Raw genomic sequence first — 12,836 nt, 5'->3', positions numbered from 1 at the left:
TGTGTGTGTGGACATTGTCTAGCACATTATGAGTGCTGCTGGAATGCAAATGATAAAAAATAAATCAAGGATGGTTGATTTGAATTAAGTTGCAGAGTCAGTGGGGAACTCTGCAGGTTAGGGAATTTCAATAGCCAGTTAATGTCTGTTGGGCTCTGCACAGGCAGAGGTTCATCAATATGTAACAAGTTGCAAGATTCAGGCCTTAAACCCAAATCCTGCTAACACTTACACATGTTTTTAACATTATCTACATGAGTCCTCCTGATTTCAACACTACTCCTGTGCTGGGACTAAGTTAAATGTATGTGTAAATGTTTACAAGATTGGGCCTTATAGACTCAGTAGCATCTCCAGCCCCACAAAAAACTCATCCGCAGCAGTAAAATGCTGCCACCACTCAACAACATTACCAAGTCTTGTACCATGTAGTCATTATTTAAAGATTTAGCTGCCGGAATAATTTGGTTATGTGAAAGCAGCAAAGAGTCCTGTCGCACCTTATAGACTAACAGATGTTTTGGACCATGAGCTTTCGTGGGTGAATACCCACTTCGTCAGATGCATCTGACGAAGTGGGTATTTACCCACGAAAGCTCATGCTCCAAAACGTCTGTTAGTCTATAAGGTGCCACAGGACTCTTTGCTGCTTTTTACAGATCCAGACTAACACGGCTACCCCTCTGATACTTGATTATGTGCGAATCTCAGGTTTTGGGGTTTTTTTTTAAAGTAAATTTCTAGCCTCATGGTTGTGAAAAAACCTGGAAAATGTGAACCATAAGGCTCAAAAACCAGAAGGCAAATACAAAGAACCCCACATTTCCCATTATTTAAAGCATAGTCTCATGATTTGTTAACACTTGGGTCTGGCGCTGCTGACTGGTGGAAAAAAAATGCTGCTGTCAGTTAGCATGATCCTGGTTGTGTCTCAGTGTGCCTGACATTTGATCCTTGTCTCTCTGTATAGGGCAGACATCAGCAGTTCTGTCTTTGCAGCTTGTACAGTGACGAGCCTGATCTCGCACAGAGAGGCCCAGGGGAGTCCCACGTTAAATGTAACTGGTGGTTCTTCCCCCCCCCCCCCCTCGTTTTATCTTAAAATAGAGCTTCAACTTTAAAATAACAATGAAAAAGAACTATAACAATAGCAACTACCAGGAGCAATGGGAACTTGATCCAAGTGCTCCGTGTGCCTGGCAGGGGTCTCTGCCCTGCTCCGCCTAGTCCCACGCCTCCCGTGTGCAGCGTGAGCCTGTGTGACCACCCTACTAGAGAACTACACTTCCCAGCAAGCCGCGGGCTGCCGCGCATGCGCACCGCCCGCCTTCAGCATGGCCACGGTGCTGTCCCGGGCGCTCAAGCTGCCAGGTAGGGAGCCCGCTTCGCAGGGACAGGTCTGGGAGGGGAGGGACAATGTGGCGAGACCCTGCGCGCAGGGGGGCCGGGACCGATCCGCGCCTCCCTCGGGGGCCAAAAACATCCGGGTCTTTCTGCGGGGAGAGAGAGACCCCCTCAGGGACATCCGGGTCCGGGCGGCTTGGGGGGTGTCAGTGCCCCTGAGGTGGGGGGTCACTGCTCCTGAGGTGGGGGGAAGGAGAGGAGGGGTCACTGCTCCTGAGGTGGGGGGAAGGAGAGGAGGGGGTCACTGCACCTGAGGTGGGGGGAAGGAGAGGAGGGGGTCACTGCACCTGAGGAGGGGGTCACTGCTCCTGAGGTGGGGGAAGGAGAGGAGGGGGTCACTGCACCTGAGGTGGGGGTCACTGCTCCTGAGGTGGGGGGAAAGAGAGGAGGGGGTCACTGCACCTGAGGTGGGGGTCACTGCTCCTGAGGTGGGGGGAAGGAGAGGAGGGGGTCACTGCACCTGAGGGTGGGGAAAAGGGGGGATCACTGATCATAAGGGGGGGAGCTGAGTTGGAAGCCGATGGTGGGGATGGTCCATTTGCTCATCAATGCCCCTGGCACTGCTTCTGTTGAATATCTTGGTCTCTCTGCACTCTGTCATGTACTGTTGTAGCGCTATATTCTGCAATTAAGTAACAAGACATTTTTGCATACTCTTTGCAATACAGCTCATATTATTGTGGAACATATTTGATTTTGAACAGATTTAGAACAATGTTTAAATTGCTGCCTTTTAAATACCTTTTGCAGTAAACTGATGCAGTGTGTAAAAAATAAATGAAGGAAAATGAATACCTAAAAAAGATAGATAAATGTTTGTCTTGTCCACTAGTATGTATCATTCCTATAAATAACCTACTCTTGGAAATCAGGCTCCAAATTCAAGTTCTGTCTCTACATTTATCTGGGTAAATATGAAAACCCTGCCAAATTTGTCTGTATAATTTCCAGTAATCTCTATTTTATCATTTGTATTAAAAATGGGAGAGAAGAAATGTATCTACACCCTGGTAGTAGGATATTCAGGAAAAGAGACTATTAGTTAAGAGAAGCACATATTTTCGGATGCATAGATACAGCCAACTATACATTTCTGTAAGGACATTAAAAGGGAACTGTACTGAAAACACATCTTGAGTGTCTGTATTTTACTGTGGAACAGGCTGCTAAGGTTTTGTTAGAAAACGGTTGGAGCCAATACAGGTGGCAATATTAAACCAATGGGAAAGTGCCCCATCAACTTTCATGTCTATTGCTTGCACTCAGGAAAACTGGAACAGAACTAGTACACCTGCTGCTGGGGCTCCTCCCTCCTGCTGGGTCTCACCAGCTTCTTAGTGCTCCCATGGCTTTGAGGTGGAACCCAGTAGGCAGTTGACATGGCCTTCCTCCACTGGCCCATGAGGACCAACCGTGATGGCACCTGTAAGGCCCCACCTTAAACATTAATCAATCCAGAGCAAGGTCTTCTACCAAACTGAAGCTCTGCCCTAGTGCTTTTTTTCATTTACAGAACAATTTATTTGTTTGATTAAATAGGACGGGCCAGTTGTTCAAAGCTGTTTACTTGGGAAAAATAAAAGTACAAAATGGGAGAGTTATAAATATATGACCAAAGGGGCATTTTGCAACTGCAAAGACAAACTTCTCCCTAAATTTCTTGACATAACTAATAGTGTGTATCCAACTGCAACTGAAAGACATTAATTTGGTTACACAAAGTAAGCTATTTTTAGTTGAACCAAGGCCTGTCAAGTGGATTTACAAAAAATAATCCTTATATCTGTGCTCAAATTAATGTGTACACTTAAGACCCTACTTGTGTGACTAACACATAGTCAGAATGTAGCTTTCAATAGCCTTGAAAAGTCTGAACTGTTTTTCCTATAGCTGCTTTTTCTTTCACTTTTCATTAATTTTGCAAATATGTGCTATCTTATCTCCCTAAGGGTTTAGATATGTATATGTGGCATCAGCCAGCTCCTAAGAGCAAAAAATAGAAAACGAAGTATGACACTGTCATAACCTAGTCCCAGATTTGGACCTTAGCGTCCAAAATATGGGGGTTAGCATGAAAACCTCCAAGCTTAGTTAGCAGCTTGGACCTGGTAAAGCTGCCACCACCCAAAAAATTAGAGTGTTTTGGGGCACTCTGGCCCCCCAAAACCTTCCCTGGGGACCCCAAGACCCAAATCCCTTGAGTCTCACAACAAAGGGAAATAAACCTTTTCCCTTCCCCCCTCCAGGTGTTCCTGGAGAGATACACAGAAACAAGCTCCGTGAATCTAAACAGAGGGATTCCACCCTCCCCGTTTCCAGCCTTGGAAAACAGAAGTACCAAGAGCTAATCTCTCTTCCCCCCTCACCCAGAGGGAATGCAAAGTCAGGCTAGTAAATCTAACACACACAGATTTCCCCCTGACTTCTTCCTCCCACCAATTCCCTGGTGAGCACAGACTCAATTCCCTGGAGTTCCCCACTAAAGAAAAACTCCAACAGGTCTTAAAAAGAAAGCTTTATGTAAAAAGAAAAAAAAATACATAAAAATGGTCTCTCTGTATTAAGGTGACAAATACAGGGTCAATTTCTTAAAAGAAATATGAATAAACAGCCTTATTCAAAAAGAATACAATTTAACACATTCCAGCAACTACATACATGTAAGTACAAAAAAAAAACAAACCTATCTTTGTACTCACAACTTGGAAACAGAAGATTAGAAAGCAGGAAATAGAAAAATCCTTCCCATAGCCGAGAGGGACAGGCAGAAGACAAAGAACTCAGACACAAACTTCCCTCCACCCAGATTTGAAAAAGTCTGGTTTCCTGATTGGTCCTCTGGTCAGATGTTTCAGGTTACTTCTTTCCAGGGGTAAGATACATTAACCCTTAGCTATCTGTTTATGACAGGCACCAAAGAGGGTTCAAAGAATATTGGAAGCAGATTCCTGTTTTTTAATCATCAAGAAAATCAAGCACTGAAAATTACACTGGTGTAAAGTTCAGGGTTTGCTCTCTTCACTCTAAAACCAGTGCTGAAAAAAACCACTGCTTTTGGCCAAGAGATCAGGGATAGCTTGATATCTCTCAAACGGCAAACCTTTAAACTTTGCATAATGTTGATGTAGTTTTAATACCGTCCTTAATGTATGCCTCACCTCCAGTTTATAATTGCATGAATGGAGCACCTTTTCTCCCATGTGAGATCTCACAATACCCCTATGACAACCACAGCAGTAGCTTCCATAGAAAAGTAATATTAGGAAAATAGGAGATTTTTAAAGGCAGGGCTATTAGGTGCCCAGCTCCCATTGAAAGTCAGCAGGAGTTGAGCTCCTAACTCCACCTTCTGCCTTTGAAAATCTTCCCCTTAGTATTTAATATTTTTAATGTCTGGAAACAAAAAGCCCAGTAGCATGTGATCAGTAGCTTGGCCACAGACTACCTGCAATTGGTCTATGGACTATAGTTTGGGAACCTCTTTTATATCATGGGAAAGCTGAAAACCTTTTTTATATCTGATATTGCACAAGGTATCAGATTTTCTGATCACTGATAAATCAGAACCAGGCAGTGCTAGATATTCTTTGGAAGATCAGTCAACTTCTCCAAGCGCTGGTCCAGGACCAGTGATCAGAAAACAAATGGTTTTGATCTGTGGAGAGCTTCTCAATAAATCATAATTCCTTAAATGGGTGGATGCTTTGACTTATACAGATCTTAGTGCTATTTATGTCTCTCTACTTAAAGTTCAATTGGGTGCTTAAATAGATGGCCTGAAAGCATGGCTCACCCACTTATTTTCATGCTTGTTTGGTCATCTAGTGGGCTTTGCATCTTTAAGTATGGTGAGTTGAAAATGTAGCTGCACACATGATCTTGCCTGAATGTAAAACTCAGGCACATCTCTATGAAAATTTGGTCCAGCCCTTGGAGTGGCACTGACATGTCTGCTGCAAGAAGTACAAAACACTGACAGATTGTAACAATAAAATTAGAATTAATGCTTTGACTTTGTAGAGAATCACATTCCATTTTCCATTACCGATGAAGCCTTTCACCTTTAGGTTGTCAGTTTCAGACTGGACCCTATTCAGGGGAGATAGTAGATGGCTCAAAGGATTAAGAATATAATATGGAACTTCTAACGTATAGGTCACTGGTTCATTTTTACCTAGGTCATTAAGAGCTAAAATCCATTACTGCATCTATTAGCCCATGTCAAATGTGTTGGGGACATCAGACCAGTTCGTAGCAGGAAAGGTGTCCTTGTCACAGAACCTGTACCACAGGTGGGATCTCTGTGGGTGCTCCCAAAAGGGAGCTCATAGACTGATTTAGTTTTGGAGTCTGAGCTCTTCTCTCATCCCTGGAGGTGACCCTTCCAGGACAGGGGTGATTGAATGGAGGAAGCTTATACTGCCAATGTTGTGACTGCTCGATAGACTTCAATCTCCAGAGTGGACGACATGAAATCTTTTATCAGCCCTGAATTCTCTTTAAATTAAAGTGCCACTGGGTGAAGCATGGCGTGAGGCACAACAGGAGAGAGAGATTTATATATGTGGAAATATATGTCCCTATTCTGCATTGTGGTCTCTCTGGGCAGACGGCTTTCCATGCACCGAGCTCCATGGCAGTCAGTGAAGCTCCATGCTGATGCCAATGCAGAACTGGGAAGTAAGAGGTAGTCTGTACACAGGCTTGCACCCAAATGTCCACAGGTGTGAATGAAAACTGATTTAGTTTGGTGCAAGTCTGTGTGTGGACAGGCATAGATCACAATAGAAGTGGCTTTAGAAGTGAGTTTAGATAACTGACCTTAGCTAAATATGACACGTATCTCCTTTGATAAGGATACGTCACCTAATGCAATGGCAAAAAACTAAGGCAAAGGCTGTGTTGCTTGGTGGCATGTTGTCCTCTTGCAGAACACTGAGTTGAGCAAAACTCAAAACATCTTAAAATCAGGAAATGCACTGTTAAGGTTGCCCGTGCAACCTTAACTCAGCCCTTTTTCAGCAATGCTCCACTGTGCCCCATTAATATACATACCTTGCTCTGCCAACCCCACAGTTGCTGAAATATAAAAGTAGGTGAAAAGCTTGTACAACCCATTCACCCTCACCCACAGGATTCCAGCTAACACTTGCTGGAAGTGGGAAAGGGTTATCCATGCCACCTTTCCTCTTTCAGCAACATCTAAATATGCACATACTCGCTCTGACCCTGGGCATTATAAGATTCAGGAGGTTGCAGATCCTGACACACTTAGCTAACTTCACAAAAAGAGTACTGCATGTGTGCACTGTAAGAACCGTGTCACAGCCTTGTACAACTCCACTTACTCACAGGATACTGTCTCAGCCTACACTTTCACTTAACCATCATTAAAGTATTAGAATCCCTTCGTATTCCATTTCACTGCTGATATCCTTTGTAATAAAAGCTCTGTGCCCTGCTAGTGGCAGAACCTACACAGTTCTGCATAGAAATGGTGCATACTTCATCCTAAAGGTAAACATGCACTTCTTCCCTTTCCTCACACACAGGAGAGGGTGCAAAACATGGAACTTCTCATGTCACAGTCACTGCTGTGTCACACACCTCAAAGTAATCCACAGATCTCACAAACACACCTTTACTAAGCAGAGCTAACTACTCCCTCCACCATTCAGTGCAGCTACACCTGACACACTGTCATAGTATCTTTCCCCAATCTGAACCTTAGAGTCCAAAAGTTGGGGTACCAGCATGAATTCCTCTAAGCTTAATTACCTGCTTAGAACTGATAAGCTGCCACCAATCAGGAATTCCAGTGCCTGATACACTCTGGTTCCACCAGAACCTTCCCTGGGGACCCCCAAGACCCAGACCCACTGGATCTTAACACAAGGAAAGTAAACTTTCCCTCACCCATGCCTCTCCTAAGATTTCCCTCCCTGGGTTACCCTGGAAGATTACCGTGATTCAAACTCCTTGAATCTTAAAACAGGGAGGAATGTCCCTTCCCCCCCCCACCCCTTTCTCCCTCACCCAGAGGCAATACAGATTCAAGCTCCGTGAATCAAAACAAAGGGATTCCACCCTTCTCCCCTCCCTTCCCTGTTAAGTACAGACTCAATTCCTTGGAGCCTCAACAAGGGGAAAAAAATCAGGCAGGTCTTAAAAGCAAAACTTTTATTAAAAAAAAAAAAGAAAAAGGTAAAAGTTATCTCTGCAATTTAGATGGTAAAAGTTACAGGGTCTGTCAGCTTAGAGAAACTGGAGAAAAAGCCTCCTCCAGCAGAAATACAATTTAAAATACTTCCAGCCAAATACACATTTGCAAATACAGAAAAACAATCAAAAGACTATAACCGCCTTTCTTACTAAAATACTCACTATTCTGAATGTTTAAGAGACTGTAGCAGGGAGACTGGCAAGAAACCTGGTTGCACGTCTAGTCCCTTCCAGGACCCAGAGAGAACAAAGCCAAACCCAAAAAAACACAAACAAAGGCTTCTCTCCACCAAGATTTAAAAGTATCTTGTTTCCTGATTGGTCCTCTGGTCAGGTGTTTGGTTCCCTGTTTGTTAACCCTTTTCAGGTAAAAGAGACATTAACCCTTAACTATCTGTTTATGACACACACGTTACCTGGAATGCATGCAGATAATAAATGCTTGGATTGCTGTCATATCCCAGCTTGCTATGGACAATACCCTTTGTAATGAGAGCCCTGTGCCCTGCTGCTGATAGAATGTACACAATTCTGCATTGAAGTGGTGCATACTGGATCCTGAAGTTACACATGTAGCTCTTCCCTTTGCTCTCACGCACATTGGAAGATGCAAAACATAGATTTTATCATATTATGAGTACAGGTCTGCCACATACCTCAAAGTAATCTACGCCCTCCTATCACAAATGCACTTTTACCAAGCAGCCCCAACTGCTGCCTCCACCATTTAGGGTAGGCACATGTATCACACTGACTGCACTTTGAGTGTGTGCAAATAATTCCAATTGGCTATTGTCAGCTCCTAGGGAACAGAGGGAATATTACATGGGCAACCTTTTTTGTCCTTTAATAGTGTAAGATGGAATCATGTGGGTGAACGTGAATGGGTTGTCAAAGGAGTTGAAGAGCTTGTACATTTCAGCAACTGTGGGGGTTGGCAGAATAAAGGTATGTGTGTTAACAGCATATTGCGACATTGTTGAGAGAGGGCATTTCCTGGGTTTCAGAAGTTTTGAGTTTTGCTCAACTCACCATTCTGCAAGGGGACAACATCCTACCAAGCAAGCTTAACTCTCCCTTAAGATACATTTTTGCCTTTGAATTTTCTAGTTTTTTTGAACAGGAAAAGATATGCTGGTGATAGGAATTAATAGTCATTTAGGCAGTTGTACATATCATGTCCTGCAATTTGCATACTGAGTCAGCTTGCCTCCACACGCACATGCGTTGGACCCCACCAATCCAGATCTCGCCAACCATGCCCCTGACCTGTTCACTGCATTCCCCTTTCCAGCCTGGCTCTCAATCCACTACTGTACCCAGCACCCTCCACAACAAGCAAGGAACACAGCTCCCTGAATTCTTCACTCCATGGTATAGGAACACTTCTGTTGCTTTTCTTCCTCCCATCCTATAACTCAACTTGCCTGCAGTGCCTGGAGTGAAGGACAACTATGTTAGGCTGTGTCTACACTACAGGATAATTTCGAATTAACATAAACCGGTTTTATAAAACAGATATTATAAAATCGATTGCACGCGGCCACACTAGGCACATAAATTCGGCGGTGTGCGTCCATGGTCCGAGGCTAGCATCAATTTCCGGAGCGTTGCACTGTGGGTAGCTATTCCGTAGTTATCCCATAGTTCCCGCAGTCTCCCCTACCCCTTGGAATTCTGGGTTGAGATCCCAGTGCCTGATGGGGCAAAAATCATTGTCGCAGGTGGTTCTGGGTACAGTCTCACCCCTTCCTTCCTGAAAGCAGCAGACAACCATTTCGCGCCTTTTTTCCTGGGTGAACTGAGCAAAGACCATAGCACAGCAAGCATGGACCCTGCTCAGATCAATAGCGCAATTGTGGACATTGTAAACACCTCGCGCATTCTTGTGCTGTCTATGGTGAACTATGAACTGCAAAGGCAGGCGAGGAGGAGGCAGCTATGGCAGCGCGACGACGAGAGTGATGAGGACATGAGCACTGAATTCTCCCTAACCGTGGGCCCCTGCGCTTTGGAGTCCCTGCTGGTAATGGGGGAGGTTCTACCCATTGAACGCCGATTTTGGGCCCAGGAAACAAGCACAGACTGGTGGGACCGCATAGTTTTGCAGGTGTGGGACGATTCGCAGTGGCTGCGAAACTTTCGCATGCGTAAGAGCACTTTCTTTGAACTTTGTGACTTGCTTTCCCCTGCCCTGAAACGCCATAATACCAAGATGAGAGCAGCCCTCACAGTGGAGAAGCGAGTGGCAATAGCCCTCTGGAAGCTTGCAACGCCAGACAGCTACCGGTCAGTCGGGAATCAATTTGGAGTGGCAAAATCTACTGTGGGGGCTGCTGTGTTGCAAGTAGCCAAAGCAATCATTAAGCTGCTGCTACAAAAGTTTGTGACTCTGGGAAACGTGCAGGTCATAGTGGATGGTTTTGCTGCAATGGGATTCCCTAACTGTGGGGGGGCGATAGATGGAACCCATATCCCCATCTTGGCACCAGAGCACCAGGGCACCCAGTACTAAACTGCAAGGGGTACTTTTCAATGGTGCTGCAAGCACTGGTGGATCACAAGGGACATTTCACCAACATCCACGTGGGATGGCCAGGAAGGGCTCATGACGCTCGTGTCTTCAGAAGCACTACTCTGTTTAAACAGCTGCAGCAAGGGACTTACTTTCTGGACCAGAAAATAACAGCTGGGGATGTTGAAATGCCTGTAGTTATCCTGGGTGACCCAGCCTACCCCTTGATGCCATGGCTCATGAAGCCATACACAGGCAGCCGGGACAGTGGTCAGGAGCTGTTCAGCTACAGGCTGAGCAAGTGCAGGATGGTGATAGAATGTGCATTTGGCCGTTTAAAGGCTCGCTGGCACACATTACTCACTCGCTCAGACCTCAGCCAAACCAGTGTCCCCTTTGTTATTGCTGCTTGCTGTGTGCTCCACAATCTCTGTGAGAGTAAGGGGGACACCTTTATGGCGGGGTGGGAGGCTGAGGCAAATCACCTGGCCGCTGATTACGCGCAGCCAGACACCAGGGCGATTAGAAGAGCTCACCAGGAAGCGGTGCACATCAGAGAAGCCTTGAAAACAAGTTTCATCATCGGCCAGGGTACGGTGTGACTGCTGTGTTTGTTTCCCCTTCATGAACCTCCCCCCTTTATTGACTCCTTCCCTGTAAGCAACCCACCCTCCCCCTTCAATTACAGCTTGCTTAAGGAAATAAAGTCACTATCGTTTAAAAAGCATGTAATTATAAAAAGAGGAAGAGAATTAACAAGGTATCCCAGGTGTGGTTTGGGAGGAGGATAGGAGGGAAGGAAAAGGCCATTAAGCACATTTCAATGTAATGACAGCCTTTTGCTTGGACTGTCCACGGGGGTGGAGTGGGCGGGTGCACAAAACCTTCCCTCACGCGTTCTTACACGTCTGGGTGAGGAAGATATGGAACGTGGTGAGTACTGAGGGTGGTTAAACATGGGCTGCAGCGGCACTCTTGTGACCCCGCTGCTCTTCCTGAAGATCCACCAGACGTCGGAGGATATCAGTTTGATCACGCAGCAGCTCCAGCGTTGCATTCCGCCACCGCTGATCTTCCTGCCTACACCTCTGATCTTCCTGCCGCCACCTCTCATCTCGAGCGTCTCTCCTATCCTCACGTTGGTCCCTCCTATCCTCATGTTCACTGGCTTCTTTCCTGTACTTTGCTACCACGTCCTTCCACTCCTTCAGATGAGCTCTTTCATTGCGGGTTACTTCCATGATTTCAGAAAACATTTCATCTCGAATCCTCTTCTTCCTCCGCCTTATCTGAGCTAGCCTTCGGGATGGAGTAGGGAGGCTTGAAAAATGTGCAGCTGCATGAGGGAGGGAAAGTAGGGAGAGAAGGATTTAAAAAGATACATTTTACAGAACAATGGTTATACTCTTTCACAGTGAACAACACTATTCACCTTACATAGCACATGTGATTTCACTACAAGGTCGCATTTGGAAACTTTTAATATTGAGTGCCTGCGGCTCTGGTGTTACAGATCTCACAGACGCAGGTCCGGGCATCACAATTCAGCTTGCATGCGGTCATGGTAAGCCACAGCTTCTCCAGCCTTCATATACACAGTACCCTCTGATGCTTCTTTCCTGTTAACAAGCAGCAGCAGACGCCAACCCCTCCCCTCCCCAATCCAATTCTCTAGGATTGCTTTACCCCTTCCCCCACCGCATGGCTGGTATCATGGAAGATCACTGCTAATCACCCCCTTTTCCCCCCCGCCCCCACAGCGTGTGGCTGGTGGCTGGGAAGATTCCTGCTGGCCAAACACTAAAAAGCTCAGCGCTATCCTTCCTCCCCTCCCCCCGCTTTGCTACGTGCAAGGAAGGATTTCTTTTAAGCAACAGCCCAGTAGGAAAATGGCCATCTCTGTCCCCTTAATTAAATTCCTTAATTTCAACCAGGTTACCATGAACGATATCACTCTGCTGAGGATAACACAGCGAGATAAAGAACGGATGTTTCTTGAATGCCAGCAATCACCGGGACCATACACAGCTATGCTTTGTCATGCAGTGATACCTGATTACTTGCTACATGCATGGCCTGGAAAAGTGTCCTATCATGGTGGACGGAACAAGGCTGCCTTGCCCAGAAACCTTCTGCAAAGGCTTTTGGAGTACCTCCAGGAGCGCTTCATGGAGATGTCCCTGGAGGATTTCCGCTCCATCCCCAGACATGTTAACAAACTTTTGCAGTAACTTTACTGGCTGTGAATGCATCCCAAGCCCTCATGGCAAATCAATCATGAAAAAACGCTTGCTTTTAAACCATGTTTTATATTTACAAAGGTACACTCACCAGAGGTCGCTTCCATGGCTTCATTGTCTGGGCTAGTGGCTTGGGATGGCTGGGAGGGTAATTCCGTCTGGGTCACAAAAAGCTCCTGGCTGTTGGGGCTAACGGAGTGCTGTGTGCTCGCTGCAAGGTCGTCCTCCTCTTCCTCATCCTCCTCCTCATCTTCCCCCTCCGCTGAATCCTCAGCCATGGTTGAGATTATAACCCCCACCTCGGAATCCACGGACAAGGGGGGGGTAGTGGTGGCGCAGCCCCCTAAAATTGTATGCAGCTCAGCGTAGAAGCAGCATGTTTTTGGCCCTGACTCGGATCTTACGTTTGCTGCTTTGGTTTTCTGGTATGGTTGTCTGAGCTCCTTAACTTTCAC

The 12,836-nt window shown here is 45.8% G+C and overlaps 1 protein-coding gene across 1 annotated transcript in view; it reads left to right on the top strand.

Annotated features, from left to right (window-relative positions):
* The first annotated feature begins 1,303 nt into the window (after positions 1-1,303).
* Positions 1,304-12,836, top strand: part of FAM234B (family with sequence similarity 234 member B) — a 34,799-nt gene continuing 23,266 nt past the window's right edge. Inside the window, exon 1 of the mRNA XM_030548154.1 lies at positions 1,304-1,371. Coding sequence (XP_030404014.1) covers positions 1,335-1,371 — 37 coding nt within the window. The 5' untranslated portion in view covers positions 1,304-1,334. The remainder of the gene's footprint in view (positions 1,372-12,836) is intronic.

Source organism: Gopherus evgoodei, chromosome 1 (genome assembly GCF_007399415.2).
Source record: "Gopherus evgoodei ecotype Sinaloan lineage chromosome 1, rGopEvg1_v1.p, whole genome shotgun sequence".
In the NCBI taxonomy this organism is placed as follows: Eukaryota; Metazoa; Chordata; order Testudines; family Testudinidae; genus Gopherus; species Gopherus evgoodei.
Note: the sequence above shows the minus strand (reverse complement) of the source record. Positions and strands in the feature narration are given on the sequence as shown.